Raw genomic sequence first — 24,156 nt, forward strand, 5'->3', positions numbered from 1 at the left:
CGCTGTGAGGGAGTGAGCTGTGTGGATACTTGAAGGGCTGCTGCATTTCGGTATCTTAATTTGATGCAGTAAATAAAAGCTGAGACTCTGCTGGACTAGCCCACTTGAAGGAAGATCAGAAAAAAGGTTCCCCTTAAATTTTAATGTGAAAAGGTTTCCTTTTACATAGTACAGTACTAAGCAGAAAAAGCAAAAAGCTGCAACCATTTTATAACCAATGTTTCTATTTTCAATATGAATGGCAAAATATAACATGCATCTCAAATAAATCCTGTTTCACACAAACATACAATAGGTATAATTGACAAAGGCATTTTACAGAATATTAATTGTACGGCAATTACTATAAATAAATTAATATTTACATATGATATATACATTTTTTTTTTGTATGTGGGAGGGGGGCTTAAACAGCAAAACAGACTAATCTTTCATGTATATAAAGCTTAGAGATAAACAAATCTATACATGTGTAATCTTTGAATTTTTTTTTTTTTTTTTTTTTCAGTGTGAATATGTATTACTTTGGTTGCAAAAGTAGACATACAGGACCAACGATTATATCAAAGCACATTTTAAATACAAAATAGTGCAAATCTAGAACGCCTGTAATTATTATTTATTTATTTATTTTTTAAAGCTTGGTAAATGTAAGTCCTGTGCACTATAAAGTGACGGATTTTGTTAATGCTAAAGTCTGCATATTGAGCTCATTTTGAATTTTGGTTCATGCGATTGTAAGTTTTGGGTTCAGTAATGTGCTTTTAATATTCTTTCTTTATTTGTAGTATTATTTTTTTAATTTAGTAGTCAGCAACTGGTTTTTTTTTTTTCTCCCAATCTGAAATGTCCAATTGTATTTTTAGGCTCAGCTCACCACTACCACCCTTGCGCTGACTCTAGAGTGGCGAAGACGAACACACGCTGTCCTCCGAAGCGTGTGCCGTTAGCTGACCGTTTTTTTTTCACTGCGCGGGCCCGCCATGCAGTCAACCCAAAGCTGCAGCGTCTAAGGACAACGCAGCTCTGGGCATCTTACAGGCAAGCGTGCAGGCGCCTGGCCAGTCTACAGGGTTCGGTGTTGCGTGGTCAGCTGAGGATACCCCCCCCCCGGGATCTCCCGCCCACGGTCGGTAGTGGAATAGCCTGGACTCAAACCGATGACCTCCAGGATATAGAGCGCATTCTGCACTCTGGTACAATTTTTAATATATTGTTTATATTTACCATACCATCCTTCCGCCCTATTAACAAGTTGCTGTTTTCTCGTCTGAAAATATATGTTTTTATGTAACTTATCCCTATACAGTTAGTTCTTTTAATATCATTAATGTGCTATACCAATGGTATTTTATAACAATGTAGCCATATGGAGCACCTACAACTACACGGCTAGAAAAATATTAAGGTAACCGTATGCGATTTTCTTAGTTTTCCAAATTGAGTTAAAATCTTCTAGAAGTAGAAAAATATACATTTAACAGTAATCCTGTTGTAAAAGTGAAATATCTGATGTACTTGCACGATTTTGCGTCTTGACTATCTTAAACCTGGTCATGTCTAGAAAATGGATGCGTTTGCTTTCAGATATTGTGTATGTATATTATATAACAAATACAGTACTAAAATGTTATTACTTTACTAAAATACCCTGCACTGCATTGTCAGTACTGCAGACCAAATAAAACTTACTGCAATCACAAAGGTGGTGCAAATATTATTTGGCTGAATATTATAACTGCTGGTACTGCAATGGGAATTTCAATTTTATCATAGAGAGAGAGATTCAAATCTGGACTGCTTTTCATAGCTCTTGACAGCAGTGCAAACAAGAGCTAGCAGGTACCATGGCATCTTCTCATGCATGTCTATATACAGACACACAAACCTGGAGGCAGCGATACACCCCGCAGCAAGTTACTGTGAGCCTCTGTCATTGGCCACATCCTGCAGCCTGCGGAACAAGGCAGTGTGGTTCTCCTGGCACACCCTCTTCGCCGGAGACTCCCTGCTGTCCTCTAATGAAATGCCCCGTTTCTTGGTCGGGGTCTCCCCTGTTTTAATCATGCTGTTGATCTCTCGCAGCCTCTGTGTAGGGGGGTGGAAAAATAAATAGCTGTGAGCATTAACGTCTGGTTTCCCAGACTACAACTGGCACTGATTTTTGGACTACCTTACCCTTAGGTAGTCAAAGAGTAGTGCTAATCGGGGTTGGAGCCCTGAAATGACCTTTAAAAAATAAATAAATAATACATCTGTTTCCCCTACTGTACATGATGTATAAATTACTGTCAACTGCTACGGAGTTTAAGCAAATGCAGTTAAGTGCTGCTTCATATTTTCTACCAATTATTTTTTTGAAGTGTCAATTGAAATAACAGCACATAATTGACATATCCACTGTATTGAGAGCCCTCATTTAAAAAACATTAAGTACCACGTACATTTTCCTTTGAAACAATCACAACACAGGCTGTATTTATGGAATGTGATATGTTACATTCAAAAGAGTAAGTTAGCATAACAATTAAAAGAAAAAAATAAAATAACAGGTAGGGGATGCCAGTTAAAAATGCTCCAGAAAATTACAAAGTAGCCTGTCCTCTGGTCTCCAGAAGTGCTACACTCTGGCTGCGTACCTTGGAGGGGCTGCTGCTGAAGTAGTAGAATATCTTGTCCCTGGGAGACAGGCCGCCTCCGTTCTTGTGAGGAGAGATGTAGACGGAGTGGTGCTGGGACAGGAGGACTCGCCGAGGGGAGCCAGTGCGCAGAGAGGGGTAGGGCGACAGGGGAGGAACTTCCGCCTGCTGTCGCACACAAACAAGAGGCAAGGAAGGCTGAGATTAACAACTGCAATGTGCAGGTGCCTGGCCTGAGCGCTCGTGTGTAAAGCATTGAATTACAGAGTGGTAATAAAGCCACTGGTCCACAAAGCAGGGAAACTTGTGGTAACCTAGGAGTTCTGTAGCCAACGTCCGAAAGTGTTGAAACAGTTACAGAAGTTACCTTTTTTTTTTGTTGGACTTTTTATGATTGTCATTTGAAGAATTTACCCTTTATATTCCCTTATTTGCTCATATGAAGGGTGGTTTAAAAAAAACAAAACAAAAACACCAAAAACATACATTATGCAAGTTGCAAGTTTCTCTTTTAAAGGGGATATTCCAAATGTCTTTTTCAAGAGATTTTTTACCCCAGCTGTGACGTTGCCATTGGGGGAGTACCGCAGTGCGAACTCGCGGATCTCTTTGATGTAGATGCTGTTGTAGAACTGGATGAGGTCGCCTCGCTCCTCCTCCTCTATGTCGCTGTTGGCTCCAGTGAGGCGGGTGGGCGTGGGGGGGGCACTGCTGGGCTGGGGGACGGGCAGCGTGCTGCTGGAGCGCATGAGGACGGGGCTCGAGTCTCTACTGGCTGCAAAACAGGAGGACAAACCCACATTATTCAAGCACCGTCGGGGGATCTGTTAAAATGTTTGTTTCTTGTTGAGCTGCGTGTGCTCTGTTGCAGCATGTCGCACACAAAACTGACACTCTTGATTGTCCTGAAAGCACGTCTGCTCAATCTAAATATTCAGAGTCCCGTTTTAAGGCACTTACTTTTGTCCTTGCTGGCCCCGCTGGGGGAGTTCTGACGCACGCTGCCATCGCTGCTCCCAGAGTTCCGTCTCCTTCGTCCCTTTATCAACACGCTTCTGTACACCTGCAGCAACAAACAGGACAGAGTCGTCGCACAGCATCATTCCTCCACTGCTCTGCAGTGCCATGTTACGCTTCGCTTGCAAGCGTGAAAAGCGGGTCCAAGAAAGTCCTGCTGGGTTAAAACACTTTTTTGAACCAAATTATCTGCTAGCCATATAATAAGGTTCCAGGCCCATAACATGTCCTGTTTGAAGCCCAAACGCCTTGGGACACGTACACAGAAACAAGGCAAAATATGACATTATACTTAAGTTCTGAGCGAAGGTATTTTACTAGAACCTGCAGTAAACTGAACGTATTTTGCATTGTGAAGATACCGTATTACACATTAGGACAGTTTTCACAAATCAGTTAGAAAAAGCTAATAAATAAGAAATAAAAAAGGCAGGCTGATGTATCAGTAAAGCAGTGGATAAGTCGTGCTTGCACTTCATGAAGTGCGGTGGAAACACCTCGTGAAGCTTGAAAGGAATGCCTGCACACAGCCAGCGGTGTACAAAAACTGTTTTACCAGGTTTCCTACTATAGGCTCCAGTGATGTGGAGCCAAAAAAAACTAACTGCAAGGGCAGTAGTCTCGGTAGCAGAGGGAACATTGCTTTTGTGCAGGAGAGGGGAGACGATCGGTGGAAAGAAGGTCATAGTTTGCTAAAAGATTCTGCTAAAAACATGCAGTTAGAATTTAATCTGCATTTGAATTAAATTATGTTGCTATTCACTGTTAGCCAGAGGAGCAGCCATGACCTTGTCCCTTGTTCTGTAAAGCTATCAAGTGACGAATTAACCTGCAATTCCTTTAAAAATTTAGGACAAACCATGATACATTGCACCATTTTCTTAATGGAGAAAAGGGCCTAATAATGTTACAAAATTAGTAATAAATAGCATTGTCTTACTTAAACACACTTAATTTTTTTTTATTTACAGTGTCCACAGTCCAGCCTTTCATTGCTTTCTTAGGCACTCAACTGAACATATTGTATCTTAAAACTTCAAGAGGGTGGGAGAAAAAACCAATTAAAAAAAAAAGGGGGGGGGGGTTTCTGCGTCATAGACTTAAAAGCAGCAGATACCCATCTAACAGAGAATGAAGCTGTAAATGTTTCAACGCTGACTGTGAGAAGTGATTTGATATGGGCAGCAGAGGGTTCACTCTAGAGCAGGACTGCAGGAGAGCCGACGCTGGCTGGCGGAGTTTAGATATTCCTCCTCTCACTCCATGACCAACGCATTCCTTAAACGGCTCCACTTGAGAGCGCCGTTCAGGCCTTTAGCAAAATCAAAGAAGCCAAAGCAGGGGTCTTAAGGGGTCTGCTGCAATGCTGGAGGGTTGCTGGTAAAAATAAGTGAATGCTCAAGGGGCCACACGGCCTCTTGTCGCTCCTAATGTTTCTTGCTCCCTCGGTCATGTCAGTTTGTACACAGAAGAGACAATAGGAGAGACACTCACGCTGCTGTTGGCCTGAGGCTGAGTCCTGTAGCACTTCATGATATTCTGAAATGACTTGTCCTCCTTTGTCACCTGAAGAGACAGTAATGGATCGATCATTAATGACACGGTGACGGCTGGCGCAGAAGTCAGATCGTAATACTTCATGTGTAGGGTTTTTCTTGTTGCTATATAAGGCTGTTCAAAGAAAGACTGAAGTACAACTAAACATAAAAAAAAGCTTTTAACACAGATAAGATGCACTGGAATTTGATGGCGATTTCTCTTGTGTGATCTATATATATTTCCATACCTTCGTCATGACGTATATAGCGCACATAAGCAGTTGGTCCAAATGGCGGTCCACCATGAGCTCCGTACAGTGGACGAGGGAGAACTCGAAGCACGTCCAGATCTTTCTCCTCAGATGGTCTGAAATATCCAGCTTTGCACACAGGTCTCTCAGGCGCACGCTTGCCAAATGGTAAACCTGTTTAGAAAGAAAACAAACAATGAACTACAAGATGGAAATGTTTCTCTAAACATTGGGAAGTAATTGGTAGAAAATATGAAGCAGCATTTGCTTAAACTCTGTAGCAGCTGACAGTAATTTAGACGTCATGTACAGTAGGGGAAACAGATGTATTATGTATTTATTTTTTAAAGCTCGTTTCAGGACACCAACCCTGTCAGAGGGGTCTACTGAATGGATCAAAAAGGGTGGCAGATCTGAACGTCGTCCTTTAAATCCCTCCCTTTCTGTGGATGAGTTGTTGGCTTTTTCATAACCTTGATACACACATTTCAATGATCTCAGTGGTGGTATTTAAATACTGATTTAGTTCAAGTGAACCTCCGCCGCTGTGTGTGTATTCACAAGGCAGTACTGCCAACGAACCAAACTGCATTTGCTAAAAATAATAATAATATGAGATTTGAAAGTGAAAGTGTGAAGGCGGTACCTTCCTGAAGAAGAGCGACAGGGAGCCGGTCCTCCTGGGTTTGGTGCTGGCTGGGCTCTGTTGGCTTTTCTTCTGCTGCTGTCCTGCAGACAGGGCCACCGGTCCAGCCACCTGCAGGGTGGAGCCTGTGATCTGCTGCGTGTTGAGAGTGCCGGCCAGGGTCTGAGCGCTCACACTCACTTGGACAGGAATAAAGGTGATTCCTCCATTCTCATTAGCTATACCTGCAACGACATTAGCTGTTTAGGTTTTTTATTTATTTATTTATTTGTGTGTTGTTAACATGGTGCGGCAATATGTGGTTCTACAAAATACACAGTGATTCCTGTTTGTTACCTTGTACGGGTATTGTTACAGTCTGCCCATTGTTGGCGGTGACGGTAGCTGTCGCCATGGTTACCACTGTCTGCCCAGTGATGGAGACGGTGTCGCCTGCCCTGCTCTGCACTGGCACTGTGTTCACTAGGGGTGGCTGGGAGACTCTCACCGGGCCTCCGGAATCAGGATTACTGTCAGCGTCCACAAAGAGCTTCCTCCGGGCAGTCCCTGCTGCTGGGGAGCTGTAGCGCTCGTGCAGACTCGCGGGAGACGGGAAGGCGGCTGCTTGGCAAACCAATAAGGAATGATTAACGGATTTCAAAATATGACTGTATCTGTTGGCATCAGAAATGTAGCTTTATTTATTTATTTATTTATTTATTTTATAATAAAATGCAGATGCACAGAACACTCATTGTATTTAAATATAAATACATAATATACATATATATACACACACACACACACAGTAGACGCTCGTTAGTAGCAACATAACGGTGCCATTTGCTATGTTGCTCTTAAGCGACGTCTGAACAAAGGCAGCCTGCTTTTTCTGATACTCAAAACAGCTACAGTACATGCTACATTCTTTTCAAGTATATTTGCAGCTAAGACACTTTCTAAAACATCTCTAAAAAAAAAAATCAAACTCGTTCTCTACCGGTACGTTTATTTTCTTTACTTTTTTAAATGTAGGTTACATTTTTACAGATACAATATTATTGTCATTATGAAGGAAACAATGCTGAACTGCACAAATAGATACTATATAATAGCAAACAATAAGCAAGCTTTGTACAGCACTTACATACACTTCCCTTGCTCTTTGTATTTTCTGCTAGTTGCAATCATGCCAAAGCAAACAAGTTTTTTTTTTCTTACACATTGCAGAAAGTAAACACTGGAATGATCAAGCAGAGAACGAATTTGCCTTGTACAACAAACTGATAAGCGCACTGTACAGACTTTGGGTGGGCGATTAATGGAAGTTTCACGGTATCTGCTGAGGATGTGACGTCACAACGACATCAATGTTGTTCCCGAGTGGATTTGTAACGGTAAGGAAAGTGTTTCCAGGGAAATGCTGCTCGTGAGCAACGGTTGCTCTTACCAGGTGTTGCTACTAACAAGCGTCTACTATGTGTGTATATATCTATATATATATATATATTTTTTTTTTATTTTAAATCTAAAATAAAAGCCAGCTACATACCCTTCCCAGCACAGTCGGCACGGATCTCATTCACCCTGCTGGGGGTCAGAGGGGAGTTGGTGGTACCGGGTCCCTCTGGACTCTCAAAATGCTGGGATGGCATCACCTGAAGAACACGAACACAGTTATTGGGGTGCATGCAGTGTGCAATTCTTCTACAGTGGGGATGCGATGTCTTAATTTAGTGGTAGTTCTGGAATCTTTTTGACAGAGATGCGGCAGCTGAGTGATATATACTGTTCAACTATAAACGAATCAGTAAATAAAAGGTGTCTTCTAGAACAGCTTGCACAGCTTGTGTGTATGTGTGTGCATTGGTGTTGGTGTCTGTGTGAGGGTGTGTTGCGGGAGAGACAATGTCCTGGCACTGTGTAATCAGGTGCGTGCATGTAGGTGTATGTCTTGTGGTGTCTGTGTGGGTGTGCGTTGCAGGCGAGACACTGACCTCCTCGCAGGCTGGCACTCTGTTCTTGACCCCGCGCACGCTCTCCCACAGAGGGGAGTCCTGTCTCCAGGCCATGCTCTCCAGGACCTGCTCCTCCACCTGGTTCAGGTGCTTCACCACCTCTCTGATGAGCCCGTCCTCCGTGCGGATCAGGACCTCGATCACCTGCCAAGCAAACACACACACTAAGGGACCGGATCGGCACGGGCAATCACAGTGTACACTTATTACAATTCAAGATCTCTGCAACACTTTACTTTGCAGGGACTCGAGGGTTGTGGGGTGGGGTTTACATGTATTTATTTATAATAATAATGATGATGATGATTAGCATCACAGTGAGGATTTGAAGTTGTAAATGCTGGTGCTGCAGTACAGTTCACATCCGGGTCGCTCCAGTTACCTTATAGAAGTGATATGGTGGCAGGTCGAAGATTTCAATGACCCAGGGGAAGTCTCCCGGGGGGCGGTATGAGAAGATGACAATCTCAAGGCAGCAGGCGAGGAGGGACCTGTGGAATACATCCTGCTCCAGGATCCCCTGCAATTCACATCGTTGTGGAGAATTCAAGTCAGAGACAATTCGGTAGGTGCACTTGCTAGCGTGACAGACATGTACAGGTAGCAAAAGTGGCAGTGATGTGTGTCAGCGATGTGGAGAATTCATAACGGCTGCTATATTAGACTCCTGTGCAGCTGCTTTGGGCCTGAGATGCCAGTTAAAGGAAGCATCGACGCAATCAAAGAAAAGTATGACAGTTAGCAGCCCACGCATGTGTCTGTCTTTTTGTATAACTTTTAAACCGCTTTATCCAGAAGGGGTAAACAATCCCTATACTCTGTACTTACAGACAGGTCTGTGTCCCCTAACCTCTTCTTTTCTTGATTAATGACCCCTTCCAGGATTTTATAGTAAAGCACTTCTGCCAAACGGAAGCGTTTCACAGCAATGTCTAAAACAAATACAAGAATAACAAATAAATACAAAGGGATACAGAAAATATATCAAATCTGATGCACGTTTTATCACAATTAAAGCACAATTTAAAAAAATGCCATAAAAATAATGCAAATCATGCTACTAACCTTTTGAAAGACCTGAATACTCCTCACTAGATGTGCTATAATGTTGGCAGAATACTTCAAACATTTCCTTCAGTCTGACAGCGATGGACTGAGAAGGGTCTCTTGAACACGTTCTGCCAACACAAGAGATACATTTGGTGTAAATTGCACATTGAAATAAAAAATTAAATAAAAAAAACAATCAAAAGAGATGTAAAACTGCCACATTCTTTCTTAATCTCTTCAACCAGGCAATACTTAACAGTAGTGTAATGTTATAAAACCAATGGTATTAAACAGGACTCTTTAAAAAGCGTTCTGAGTGTATTAATGATGGTGTGCATTCTCGAAGACGGTGGTTCTCAAACCATTTTGTTGGCCTAAGAGGAAAGGTGCTCCCCCCAGCCCAGTCCAGGCTTGAGGCATGCCACAAAGGCAATTAGGGGAACTACGCTAGTGGTATTCCCTGCTCCGTGTGGTTGGACAGTCTGCAGCAATGCCAGTCCAGCACTGAACACGTAACGGACGCGCTCGCCCTCACCTGAGAGTCTGCAGCAGGGTTTCACTGGGCCCCTGTTTCAGTCCTGTCAGGATGCTGTGTAGGCGGCCCACGCTCTGCGTTGCCGTGGAAACCGGGGTTTGGGAAATGTTGCTGTCCTTTATGTATCGGCGGCCAGTAAGTGGTGTTGAGACTCGGAGGGCCTTGGACTTGAAGAAAACAAGGACTAATTCAAGCTCTCTGACAAGGCAAGGCTTTCTCATTCCCTGATGTTTACGTAATACCCGATCACCAACAGAAAGAAAAATATGCAAATCTATTGCTTTACAAATCCCCCACTTGATAAACAAAGGCTACGTGAAGCCTGCCATTTTAAAATACAGCAGGGCTTGGTGGAAATATTTCTAAGGTGATGTTCTACAGCAAAGGCAGACACTGACACATTAAAAAGCACAAAAGTAGCCAGTAAATGAATTAATTCAACTGTTTTCTGAGACCCTGACACCATGACCCTGTCTCCTCACCTTGTGGAGAAGCGGCTGGAGGCTGTGTCTGCCCTGACCGCGCTCCGTGGGGTCCATGTCCAAGGCGGAGTGCCTGTACGTGCTGGGGGTTCCTATCTCCTCATTGGCCTCTTCTCCCAGGAATATCCTCTCATCTAAACTCCCCACAGACAGCACATACTCCTCGTAGGCCCGGTTTAGAGCTTTGCTGTGGCAGAGGAAACACACACACACGGGTTAGTAAGCTTTGCTTTCAATTACCTTTTTTTATTTACAGGTGTTCCACTCAACTTTTAAATGTATCTTCCTGTTGTTATGAATATTTTACTGTCTCATCTGCTAGCATGTTTATGTAAGGGGATTGAACACAGCCAGTCTGTATGACTGTTTTGTTGTTGATCCGTTTGTTTTGTCTATGATTCTACTTCACGCTTGTTTGGGTTCTGCGTTGAGATTAGCGCCTTTCCAAATACATTAACTACAGTGTTATTCTTTTTTTTTCTTCTGTTTGAACACAAGAATCGCATTTGAGGAGAATCCGTTTTGTTTTGCACACCCCCTGCTCCAGCTGCAGGCTGGCTCCAGAGCTGATGGAGACCCCCTGCTCCAGCTGCAGGCTGGCTCCAGAGCTGATGGAGACCCCCTGCTCCAGCTCCAGGCTGGCTCCAGAGCTGATGAAGACCCCCTGCTCCAGCTCCAGGCTGGCTCCAGAGCTGATGAAGACCCCCTGCTCCAGCTTCAGGCTGGCTCCAGAGCTGATGGAGACCCCCTGCTCCAGCTCCAGAGCTGATGGAGACCCCCTGCTCCAGCTCCAGGCTGGCTCCAGAGCTGAGGGAGACCCCCTGCTCCAGCTCCAGAGCTGATGAAGACCCCCTGCTCCAGCTCCAGGCTGGCTCCAGAGCTGATGGAGACCCCCTGCTCCAGCTCCAGGCTGGCTCCAGAGCTGATGGAGACCCCCTGCTCCAGCTCCAGAGCTGATGGAGACCCCCTGCTCCAGCTCCTAGCTGGCTCCAGAGCTGAGGGAGACCCCCTACTCCAGCTCTAACTTACTAATGTTCTAACTAACTTTACTGTCTAATTTGTTGTCTTGATTTTTTCAAACTTGTATAATAAGGTTGATGTAAGATCTTATATGCTAATTCACTAGCATGCTGTGCTGTTCTCTTGGAGTTGTGGGTTCAAATCCAGCTGATTTGTACCTTTATTTTCAATATAGGTAATGAAAAAGCAAGTTTGTTCATGGAAGTGAGATGGCACAGTAGGCTAATTCACTAGCATGTGATGCTGTTCTCCTTGAGGCACTGGGTTCAAATCCTGGTGATTCTTTCCTTTATTTTCAAAAAATGGTTTAATTGACCTTATATAGTCTTGCTCTTGCTCTTATTGTATGACTTGTATTGTAACACTTGAATGTATTTGTATTTGCTTGCGATTGTAAGTCGCCCTGGATAAGGGCGTCTGCTAAGAAATAAATAATAATAATAATAACAGTCAGTGTGAAACACCAGTTTCCTGTGGGAGGTGGTGATGCATTGGGCTAATCCCATGGCCGTCTCTCCCTGAAGACTGCAGTTTGAATCCAGCTCCAGGAGGTGAGTTCCTGAGGTAAGTAATGATGTTGGTTGTGTTTCCACAGATGGAGAAGGAGGAGACCTGCCCAGCAGAGGGAGGGGAGGGTAGAAGGGGGTCTGCCTGAGAGAAAAGGCCAACTGTATTTTTCTCCACATGCAAGTCTGTTCTAAAGATTTATATTTTATGCATTCAACAATTCTTCAGTCCTCATTTTATTATTAAAGAGACTTGTGCATGCAAGTGAAGAAAAGTACAGTTTGCCGCCTTCCCCTTCTCTTAGGCAGCAACATCCCCACTTTGCACTCTCCTCCCTGGCATGGCCAACCCTTAAAGAGTGTCCGCAGCGTCTTGCTGGTTCAGCCTGTATCCGATCCAGCTTTCTAACGGCTCCTGTTTTCTAAAAGCCTTTTCTAGTGCGCTGTGCATCGGGTTCAGCCAGCACCCTGGAAACCCCACTGACCACAAAGCTTTCCTGCCACTATCCTTCACCTGCACTTTTCCACATGAGCAGATCATCTCTGTAGAGCCAACAACTGCTGATTGATGGCCCTTTTCCAAGAGCAATTCTTGTGTAAGGTTCATTTGCTGTTCAGTTGCCGCGTTTTCCATCTCTTGTTTTAAACTTTGCAAGTCTCTGTCGATACAAAGCAAGCTCGGCATATTCTATTTATTTGTTTGTCATTTCCAGATAGTGGCTGTGGTCTGCAAATAGGAGAGCAATGCAGAGTGTTTGTAGGTTTGACTGCTGATAGAAATGACTATGGTAAGGATTACACTTTCTAAAAAGTAGACAATATATTTTATATATATAAAAAACAGAAGCACACAACAAAAAACGCTTCACTCTTAATGTTCTCACACAGTCCTTGTTTTCTGTAATATACTTACAAACTATCTCCAAAGTTTCCTGGATCTAAGAATCCTGAAAGATTTTCTTCCTTTCCTTTTAAAATCTATAGGTTGAGACAGAAGACATGTATTAGACATGTTATTCATCTAAACCCCTGTATAAAAACCAGTTACTGCATCTTATTAATATAATAGGGACAGTATGGTGGTACCATGTTAACAGACCTGGATATATTTAACTACTGAAGTCAGAACCACGTCTCAGTCTGTCTACACATCAGCTTTGTGTACATTGTACAGTAGAGAAGGAGCTGATGTGACTAGTCTGAATTCTGCACCACTCAATCTCTCAGAGTCCACTACGCGCCACACACTGTGGTATACTCTACATATACATGCCTGCAAATTGGTTTAATGTTGATGTCTTTGTGGTGGGATCCCAAATAAGCAGTGATCTCCAAAACCCATAGATAATAACCATGAAAACCGGAGCCGTCTCACTTACTATAGTATGTATCAATGTACTTAAACCAGTGCTCACATATCAATCAATATCAACAATTACAAACATTACAAATGAAATCTGAAGCAGAGCTGCCATACCTTTTTATTAAACAGTTTTTTGATGAAAGGTTTCCAGAAGTGCTCTTTAATCCCTTTAGCCTCCAACACCAAGCCGTCATGCAGACTACACAGCTGCTCAATGATGCACACCGCTTCTGAGGGAGCCTTATAGTCCTTACTGTGAAGGTCTTCAGGGAGCCCTGAAAACAAAGGGAACAGCAATGCTGAACTGCACTCCAGTACTATAGGAAAGAGAGCTCCACTGAACACTGCACAGCGCTCCAGTACTATAGGAAAGAGAGCTCCACTGAACACTGCACAGCGCTCCAGTACTATAGGAAAGAGAGCTCCACTGAACACTGCAGGGCGCGCCAGTACTATAGGAAAGAGAGCACCACTGAACACTGCAGGGCGCGCCAGTACTATAGGAAAGAGAGCTCCACTGAACACTGCACAGCGCTCCAGTACTATAGGAAAGAGAGCTCCACTGAACACTGCACAGCGCTCCAGTACTATAGGAAAGAGAGCTCCACTGAACACTGCACAGCGCTCCAGTAATATAGGAAAGAGAGCTCCACTGAACTACTCTCCACTACTATAGGAAAGAGGACTCCTAACTTTCCTAAAACTAATACTAATAAAAGCAATATATTTCCTGCACAAACTGCACACTCCTGCAGCCACTAACAGTTTAGAAGAAACAGAGTCTCACCTGAAAATCCTCACTTTCTCTGGAAGAGTGTGATAGCAGGAACACATCCTTTACACAGCACATTAACACACATACCTTTCTGGAGTGCTTGGAACCACTGCTTGAAAACGACTGCAATTTACACTGCTGACTCAATGGAAACTTCCCTCCCTCCCTCCCTCCCTCCCTCCCTCCCTCCCTCCCTCTACTAATTATTCACAGATGTCTTCGTTATCAAGCCAGTTTACAGACTGTCTTCTTCCTCACTGGCTGGTGCCCTGGTGATCAGACACTTTGAGGTTTGAGCAGGAGATATTTATCAGAAGTCTTTCAATCTCCACCTCCTGAAGCTGGCAGTGTAGCAAGACCTCCACGGGAACTGTGCACCTTTACAGCAGGACTCATTTCAACTTAAAATACTGTACAAGCGCAGAGTTGTTAACCCTTATGCAACTTACTATAGTACACCTGCAAATAACTAACAGCAACAATACGAATCCAAAAGTTATTTCACCATTGAAGAAACTGGCAAAGACTTCTAGTCACAATGTTTACTAAAAATATCAGCACTGAATGCTTTATAGTTTTTAAATGGCAGGCAGGCAAAAAGAGAGCTTTGCTGATCTACACAGCACAGCCATAATGCAACATGTTTTTTTTTTTCTTTTTTTTTTTTCTTTAACGCTAACATTACGTGAAATGCCACATTGGGCCTTCTTTTAAATGTTCATGATGCACTCTGCGCATGCAGCACTGCACTGTATAAATTAATCAGCACTCGGGGTCACACCATAAGGACAGCTCATGTAAAAACTCAGTGAAATAATAATGTGCTCACCTTTAAAGCTGGGATTCAACAGATCCTTCCGATTGGTGCAGAGCAGAGTGGTCCCGTACACCAGATCCAGTGCACACAGCAGGAGATGATACGAGTTCACCAGGTCATCACTGATCATAGGGAAGTTCCCTGGAATAGAGGAGAACACATCCTAGAACTCATTTAGAATGTCTGGAGCAGGTGAGCTGGCATCAGGAATCAGTCCTGAACTGCAGAATTTGTTTTTCAAACTTTTCAGAAAAGTACTCTACTCGACACTGGTGCTGCTGGCTGACTGAACTGTCCATCTATACCTCTGAACACTCAGAAAGCGTTATCAAGGTGCTCTATACAAGCTTTCATTAACCCAAGCGTTGTTTCTAGAATGCACAACGAAAGCAACTGACTCCTCACAGAACGGTCACATCAACAGAACAAAAACAAGATTCTAGCTCTGCTCTGTGGTCCTACTCCTCTCACTGGTCATTTTAAAAGACATGTGACCAAAAGATCCTGCTGCTGCTCATGCTGAAATAGTTTTGTGGTTAATGTGGGCCGACGTGATACAGGCAGTGTGTGATACACACTGAGCTCTCCCAGTCACGAAAACAAACCCCAAGATGAATCCTGAATCCCCCAGACAAACAGACAATGCCTTTCACATGCTCACACACACGCACACACACGCACACACAGGCAGGATGTGTGTGTGCAAGCGCATATTGAAAGTGCATATATTATTTTCTAGGACACAAAAGCCAGTTTTAAAAGCTTCCTGCTGAAGTGTACCATCTCCACACAAACACCAACCACAAACTATTACAAAAAAATACAAAATAAAAAAAATGAGCTGAATAGAAAACAGTACAACAAACATGCACAAAGGTCACTTTGTCTCCAGTATAATCTTTCCTTCTCCAGTCCCACGGCAATTCACTGTTTAAAACCTCTGCATACTCGGTCTACATCCCTTATAAACTGTTAAGATAATGTAGCCAAAATGGCTTCTCGTGAGAGGCAGGCCATTTATGAAGTGTTTGATTCTACACAAGCTGCTGAATTTAAATATTGTTTTGCACACATTTTTAGATTTATTGATTTATTTGTATTTAACAACAAAAAACTTGCAAGAATGTATGAGCAAGAATGTACTGTATGGTCTCAAAAGTTAATGTATAAATGAATTATACATAAATAGAAAAATATGCATACAAATTAACTATTTATTTTAATCAATGCAAGATCGCAACTAAAAAGAACACAAAACTTAATTATGCAAACAAGTCCTAAAATTACATTTTAAAAAACGTGTCTTTCTGTTTGTTTTTTTTCCTGTCTATGAATGAATAGCCTTTCTCCTTCCTCAGAAGCAGCAACAATCACAAGCAAAATAAAACATGATATGACTTCTACTTACTGTTGTGATCTAACGGAGCAATAAAAAGCAGCGAGCTTGCAGCGTTCTCACAGGAGCCCCATGGGTCAGTGCAACAGCAGAGGAAGCTGCACCCACTGGCCTGCAGGCCTGCAGGCACCTCTCTGACAGGCAAGCCTAGACTTGTCATGTATGTGTGGTTGCTATGATAAGAGACGGAGTCTGATAGGAACCATCAGCAAGCACAGCCATTGAGGCAGTAAACACAGAGGGGGGGGTTCTGTCACCAGGGAGTTTTAAACATGTCACTGTTTGAGATGAGCGCGTAAACTGGGCTTTTCTCACTGTATTGTACTGAGATATTGACAAACAACTTGATTTGGTAATTATTATGGAGATGTACAATAAATGTTACTTACTGTATGCAGTTTGTGCTTTATGAATCTGGTCCCAAACCTTATCAGTGTGAAAGTGAATTTTAACAAGCACTTTCTTTGTAGTATAACTTGTGTATAATTTTTAAAAAGAAAAAAAGAACAGTATTCACTCTGAAGACATCTACATCTAGCAGAGTGTAAGCCATTGCATTAATCAAGGGTATATTAAAAGTGCTATACACCAACGAGTGGGAAGGAGAGAATTATTACCACTCATTAAATACTGGGAGCACATGGCCATCCTTACATCACAGTTAACTGCACTGAAGGAGTTTCTTTGCCCCACAGTCCTGGGTTTCCAGTGTCTTCTTACCCATGCAACACACCGGCCAGTTTTGTGAGAAAGTGCCCAACGCAGTTAACAATTTATTCCACTAACTCTCTCAACTCTCGTCTCCAGCTGAAAAGATGCAAACCCGTGCAAGCCCCAGCGCACACAATCAGTGCTGGCTACAGTAGGGCTATATGTGAACCTCCTGGAAAACACTGCCTGAGCCCTGAACCTCTCCGCTGGAGTCAGCTGTTGCTGCAGAAACAGCCCGGAAATGTCGCTCAACAATCAAGCCTTCAGCTACATTTTCCAATGCAAAAGCAACAAAGCCATGACACCCTAACCCCAGTGCCCATGCTGAGGGGACAGCACTCCTGCAAACACTCATTACTGAGGAACCCTAGAAAGGGCTTCGCTTCACCCGCTGCCAGCTTGTTTCAAAGCGGCTTCTAGCCGACACAATAATTCCATAAATCTCCCGTGGTGCACTTCCATTCGCTTCAAGCAACTTTTAAAAGAATCACGCGAAACAGCAAACTGAGAGCCTTCTCCCTAGTGTACTAGCAGATGCAGTGTTTAAAATGACAATGCATGTAACTGAGAGCCTTCTTCCTAGTGTACTAGCAGATGCAGTGTTTAAAATGACAATGCATGTAACTGAGAGCCTTCTTCCTAGTGTACTAGCAGATGCAGTTTAAAATGACAATGCATGTAACTGAGAGCCTTCTTCCTAGTGTACTAGCAGATGCAGTGTTTAAAATGGCAATGCATGTAACTGAGAAACTTCTCCCTAGTGTACTAGCAGATGCAGTGTTTAAAATGACAATGCATGTAACTGAGAGCCTTCTTCCTAGTGTACTAGCAGATGCAGTGTTTAAAATGACAATGCATGTAACTGAGAGCCTTCTTCCTAGTGTACTAGCAGATGCAGTGTTTTAAAACAATGATGCATGTTTGCTTTAACAGGTTTTTTTTTTTTTTTTTTAAACTGCACATTTGGGACCCTGTATAGCGAATGAACAGGAGTGCATGACAGGTGCAATTTAGGGAGTTACTCTGTTAGCTGCACTCACTTGAAATGCTGTTTTCTATCATGAATAAACGAGACCGTGATATTCATAAATCTATTCCAGACGGTTGTTAAACAGCCAGAACAGTGACTATGAATACATCGTCAGGAAACTGTTATTCTTTCAATAGCTCATAGCATACTGGAGCTATTCCACGAATGAGGGTGAGTGAAATAAACACAGCCCTCCAGGAACATTCATGGTGCAGTATAGTGTATGAAAAAGAAAGTATATGTAACCCGAAATCAAACAGTTCCATTGGGAGAAAAAATACTTTTCAAGCTTTATGTACTGAATGTTATGCTTCGTGCTCCACGAGCCGCAATCTTATTATGTCCTTCATGTACTTATCTTATTAGGCAAATCAGAAATGCTAAGCAGCTCGCTTACCTTTAGCATGTACAAACAGGATCCAGCAAAAGTTAAAAAGTTCAGACACTGTGCAGGGCTGACGCCTGTGGAACACAGAAATACAATGAGTGCTGCTTCCAGGGTTTCATTAACAGACACAAGTAAGTCTCAGAACAGTACAAACACTACTTTTCCACTTTTTCCATCCCACATTCAAAACACTTACTTTTTCTTGCCATTTCTTTTAGAATATAATATGTATATTTTAATTATATACATATATAATTATAATATTTCATATGTGGTTTGTATCTCATTACCCTTTTTATCACTGTAACTCAAACACTCTGTTAAGGTGCTCTGGTAATTAGAGCTGGAGATCCATGAATGTATTCAGGTCAGGCCACCTTAACCAGAAAACTGAATTAAACACAATACTTAAGTAATTGCAGTTAGAACAACTCAGAATGATTGCAAACGTGTTAAAGAGGATAAATACATATAATCGGAGTTTGACAAAATAGTCTGTATTTTGTTAATTTAAAATTGTAATATTTGAAAACCGATAAATAAATAAATGAATCAAGAAAAGAACATGCAATTGGAAGTTCTAGATCCTTGACTCGTCTTTAATGACTGTAAAGGACAGCAGTGTCATCAAGCTGGTAGACTGCCGCAGCTCAGTACCTTTGTTTCCGACTCCGCTGCTGTCTGGGCGGATCCTCCTGGGAATCTCGGAACACATCCTGGAATATGGGGAGGTACTTCTTGTAAAGCGCTGCAGACACAGTGAAGTCCCGCTCCAGCTTCTCAGTGCGCTGACGGAATTCCTGGGAGAGACCTGCCATGTCTTCCCATTTCCTCATCTTACTGAAAAACTCAATCAAGCTGATGATAGGAGAGTAGAGAAGAGACACAGTGAAATCAACAGCTGCTGCCTTTAAAGCAATGAATGTAGATTCATATAAAAAAATGTCCCCAATATAATGCAACTCATTCAGTGGAAATTGCACATTTTCTTTGTTTTCTTCCTTATAGAACAGTGGATGTCCTAATACAAAACTTGAATTAAACAACCTCAAAGCCAATTGCATCGATGCTGTGTTTTATTTGTTTTATAACAGCATTACTTTAATAAAAAAATAATGAATAAATGGTGTAAGACTTTGCACTGCAGCAAAACACATCAAAGCATAATTGGAAAATGAATCGCCCGGTTGATATTTACCTCTGTTCAGAGAAGCGTAGGATTCTCGTTAAAGACACATAGTTCCCTTCAACTGTGCCCTTGCTTACTGTTGGGACTGCCTTTCTGCATGCAACATACAAGGCACACGCGAGCCAGTGCAGCTCACTACCCTGCAATGGCAGAGTAAAGGAGACAAAGTGTGTTAGTAACACAGCATCAGAGCTGCCAGGATCATGAACAAGACACCCCTGTGATCTCCTGCAACCCTCTGCATGCACATGGCAACATGGAAGTGTGACGAAGCCCCACGGACTGACACCTCCATATACTGTATACTCCCTCTGCATGCACATGGAAGTGTGATGAAGCCCCACGGACTGACACCTCCATATACTGTATACACCCTCTGCATGCACATGGAAGTGTGACGAAGCCCCACGGACTGACACCTCCATATACTGTATACACCCTCTGCATGCACATGGAAGTGTGACGAAGCCCCATGGACTGACACCTCCATATACTGTATACACCCTCTGCATGCACATGGCAAAACAGACGTGGTTCAAGGACTGACAGGCGCCTCCATATACTGTACCCCAGATTAGGATATTCTCAACAATATGTGGTTAAACATGTTTTAAGCTAAGCAGCTCTCTAGTTACAAGTAAACATGTAGATGTTGGTAGGCTATGTAAAGACAGCTATCTTTATATACTTCAATGGAAAGATTCCACAGCATTCTAAATACGGTTGAGCTAGAGGGATGTAATCTCTGATATATGCCCTTAGAATCTTTGTAACCGCATCACAAAAACAAATCAAACAAGATTACTCCACCAGCTATTAACAAAATGTCGTTTTAAAGCAAATTTCAACCTTTTTTAATAAGATGTCAATTGAGGAATGGCTAAATCAAAACATCCCGGAAAATACGAGCATCTCTGAGATGTCTACAGTCGCTGTAAGTAGTACAGAGAGAAGTACTGTGGGACAAACTGAACCGGTTTCTTCTTCAAGCTCTTCCAAAGGTCACGCAGCTTCTGCTGTCCAAGTACTAGCCAACTTTCCTGGAAGCATTTTTAATAACTGCTCGATATCTGGAAATATTCAAATCAATTACCAAGGAAAATACTTACTACTACTACTACTATTATTATTATTATTATTATTATTATTATTATTATTATTATTATTATTATTATTATTATTATTGCACACTTTTTTCCCCGATCTTTGTCCTCATATTTTCACTGAAGCATTTTTAATAACCGCACTAATAATAATAATAATAATAATAATAATAATAATAATAATAATAATAATAATAATAATAATAATAATAATAATTACATATTTTTCACAATATTTTGTTCTCTGTTTTCAAATAAAAATGTACAGTTTTAAAAACGCGGTTTTGTACACATTTTATAGGTCTAGAGAAGATCGTTGTTATGGTGGGCTATATTTTCAACGTTCATTTCAGAGTGCTTATGTGTCATTATACTAGGGGAAAAAAGGAACACTTAAAAAATCAGTTAAAATCAATACAAATGATAGTTAATTGTGTTGTAACATTAGACATTGCACGTTAATTGTGCCTCCACATCGGGCAATACCAGGCATTATACGACCGTTTGGTTGTAATAGCGGCCTCGACTTGCCTGGTAATGCCGTCTGTGTCGGGTCTTACTGCATATGCACTGACTCTGATAGTTCCGGTAACTTGCTATGGAATACCCTAGCCAAGGTTCCTCACTCTTAAATACAGAGCTTAAAAGCATGCAACAGATAGGTAGGAAGCTTTGTGTGTGGGATGCGCATTTATTTATTTATTTTTAACAAGGTCTTGGTTTTAGAAATCCATTCAGACAGTTCTGGTCATTTACTAATACCTAGGTATTGGAAATCACACCCCCGTTGATTCAAATAAAAAGCCTGTCAAACAGGGTTTCGAAGATATGTACTCCTGTATCATTAAATAGCCTAAAACATTATTCTTCATGACACGTTTTGTTTGTTGTAGAGATGTTGTATCATTCATATAAATATAAAAAGGTTCAAGTTTTAGCGGAGGAAAAAGTGCTTGGGGAAAATAAACATGAATGTATGCAACAAACTGGCGAAGCAGTATTTATTTATCAGATCGCCGAGGTGAAGCAGTATTTATTTATCAGATCGCCGAGCCTGCTTCCGTTCAATCTCCTGAGCTGTTCGCTGTGTTTTTTGCAGCTTGCCGGTGCAGTTATTACTGACTCGGTTATTTCGAGTTCTTTTCCACAGAAAAAATATAGACCAAGAAACGTTCTATTTGTTGTGAGATTCAGTTCAAAATGAAATGCTGGAGCGGTGACTCGATCACATTTGCATAAGCTTGTACCACTGTAAAATAAAAACAGGTTTCATTTTTCTATATGATATTTTCCCTCTGAAACCCCGCTGTTAAAGTTCGTAGCACAAATGCTGTATATATCTATGCATGCATGTTTAGTGGCGAAGGTCCCCGATTGTAAGGTCGGCCTATTTCTTAACACACCACCACACCGAGAGCTCATTATTGCTTTTGGTTATTGTTTTACATTCTAAAAACAGGGAAGATGAAAAATAAGCAGGGCGCTTCACTAAATGCAATACATATATTGCGAAAAAAAAGTGCTTAGGGAAGCACTAAGAATATACAATGAAATGAAATATCTTACTTTGTATGACGATTCAAACCTTATGTGTGTTTCATAAACTTTTAAACACAAACAGGCTTACAATTATAACACGAATAATATTTTGAAACCATTATCTTGGTGTACCCTGCTAATAAATAAATAATACGATTCAAATGCACTCATGTTTCTAACCAAATTCAGCACTCGATCTGTTAATGTTTTGCACAACCCGTTTTTATAATAATAATAATAATAATAATAATAATAATAATAATAACAACATTAAGCAAATGCAGCCACTGCCTAACGTGAAATTACTTTCACAGTCTTCAGTCCTTCAAACCCGCATTACACTGCCACAACAATTAAAAACAAACGATGTACTAGGTGTTTAATTAAAGAATGTATTTATTGAATGGATTTCTCTTTTTATTTCTGCTGCACTCCCCGTTACACTTTAATGCCGTTGACAGGTGTATGCAGTGTCAGTAATGTATAGACATATTATATAAGTGATATGGAGCCTACGTGCGCTAATGACATATTTTCATAGCGTTAATTCTTACTTCCAGGGTATAGTTCTTGCTTATCCTTTCGTAGCTGCCCCAGGCTTCGCTGCTAGCGGCCTCGTCCATGTTTAGGTTCCTGCAGAAATCCTCATACCTGCGTTTGGTTCTCTGTAATGATTCTTCCTCTTCGTCGATCATTTTTTTTTTTTAATATCACGTATGCTTAAAAACAACAGTTAACAAATAATATCACACTTCAACAAGTATGTAGTTCAAATGTATATAACCACTAAATCCTAACGCAGGACCGACTAAATTAGTACGATACATGAATACTGTATCGGTTTTGAATTTACAGTACAGTATGTTGTGTTGTTTTACAGTGTTGCCATTTAAATGTCCTTTGACTGACAGCTGCTCCGTTGGTGTCGCAACCCCTACGTTAGAAACGCGAACCGATCAGGGCAAAGTGCCAGAGCTGCGTCAGAAATTCTGCGCAAGAGCCCTTTGTAAACAAGACTCTAGCATCAAGTTTCTGACAAAAGGCCGTCCCCTAAACGTTGCAGCGCCGGAATAGAAGCTGTGGGCGTCACTCTGCACAGGCTCGGTATATACTTCCTTTTGCAAATAGGTCAATATTTATTTGTACAGTTGTGTTTCCGCCGGTCTCGGCCTAAGAGATTTACACCTCTCCATTTCTCTCTCTCGTTCGATTCGTGCCAAATTGCAGCCGCATATGAGGGGTGTTAGTATTCAGTCGCTAGAATGCTCAAACCAGTGAGAATGAAAAAAATCTTTAACCCATTTTAGAGCTCCGAATGCAATGCAATACAATTAAAATGGGGGGGGGGGGGGGGGGGGGGAATCAACGCGAGGTCAAGGGTTATGCAAGTCCTTGACCTTGTGTTATTCTTGCATTCTCTCTCTGCAGTGCTTACATCCGCCTTGTGCAAATGTTAGTACATTTTTTTGCAAGGCTGTATCTTTTAGTGGCAGTTTTTTAGTCACCAGTTTAACAGTGGCAGCCCTGTTTAGAATTCCAGTACCTGCTGGTAGCCAACTAAGAGTTGGGAATCGGAACAAATATTCACTAAAGTAGCTCCTGAACCATGAACCATCTGAACACAAGAAATGTGCTGGACCTTGCTGGGATTTCCATCTTCTTTTGTTGTTGTTTTAGTTTGCTTAATTTAGCTGACTACGAATAATCCCGTTTACACTAGCCTCTTTCAATCATGCTTTGAAGCTGCATAGGACAGTTTTGTTTTGTAGTGTAAACACAGCCGTCCTAAGTGACCTACTCCAGAGCAGGCTTTGCGTCGGCTTGGGTCTGTTTTCTGCCGTCCTGTGATGAACGTGTCTGTCCAGCCTTGGGATTCACCAGGATTTCACACGCATGCTTTACTCACCGTAAGAGACACACTATTTCCAAAGGTGGTCCTAGCAGGAAGGAAAAGACTGCAGGTAATCAGTAGTACTTCAAATTAGCAAAGCTCATTCAAGCATGGTATGGTTTCTATGCATGGGAGAATTCTGGTGAAATTAAGACCCCCTCACCCTTTTCATTGGCCATTGTCACCTGGCCTCCAGCACGTCTCATACGGATGTGCCTCGGAACTGGTGGACTGAATGGCTTGCCAGTTAAGAGAATTCTCAATTCCATTAAT

At 42.0% G+C, this 24,156-nt stretch overlaps 1 protein-coding gene across 3 annotated transcripts; it reads right to left on the reverse strand.

Moving 5' to 3' along the window:
- Nucleotides 1-104: 104 nt before the first annotated feature.
- Nucleotides 105-23,014, reverse strand: rbl2 (retinoblastoma-like 2 (p130)). 3 transcript variants are annotated; one of them, XM_058992872.1, is made up of 22 exons: nucleotides 22,547-23,014; nucleotides 19,360-19,490; nucleotides 18,819-19,019; nucleotides 18,171-18,235; nucleotides 14,649-14,777; nucleotides 13,159-13,319; nucleotides 12,595-12,659; nucleotides 10,156-10,342; nucleotides 9,674-9,840; nucleotides 9,154-9,266; nucleotides 8,917-9,020; nucleotides 8,471-8,608; nucleotides 8,068-8,232; nucleotides 7,623-7,728; nucleotides 6,428-6,691; nucleotides 6,092-6,315; nucleotides 5,443-5,619; nucleotides 5,151-5,222; nucleotides 3,600-3,702; nucleotides 3,194-3,414; nucleotides 2,640-2,804; nucleotides 105-2,088 (listed from the first exon to the last, which is right to left on the reverse strand). In XM_058992872.1, the coding sequence occupies exons 1-22, from the start codon at nucleotides 22,685-22,687 to the stop codon at nucleotides 1,918-1,920; spliced, it is 3,270 nt and encodes a 1,089-aa protein (XP_058848855.1). In that variant the 5' UTR covers nucleotides 22,688-23,014; the 3' UTR covers nucleotides 105-1,917. The 3 variants fall into 3 exon arrangements, with proteins under 3 accessions (XP_058848855.1, XP_058848854.1, XP_058848856.1); XM_058992871.1 differs by having other exon boundaries at nucleotides 2,640-2,807; nucleotides 22,547-23,012; XM_058992873.1 differs by lacking the exons at nucleotides 18,171-18,235; nucleotides 18,819-19,019; nucleotides 19,360-19,490; nucleotides 22,547-23,014 and adding an exon at nucleotides 16,045-16,314 and having other exon boundaries at nucleotides 2,640-2,807.
- Between the last annotated feature and the right edge of the window lie 1,142 nt (nucleotides 23,015-24,156).

The sequence above is a fragment of the Acipenser ruthenus genome, chromosome 19, assembly GCF_902713425.1.
Source record: "Acipenser ruthenus chromosome 19, fAciRut3.2 maternal haplotype, whole genome shotgun sequence".
NCBI classification, from domain to species: Eukaryota; Metazoa; Chordata; class Actinopteri; order Acipenseriformes; family Acipenseridae; genus Acipenser; species Acipenser ruthenus.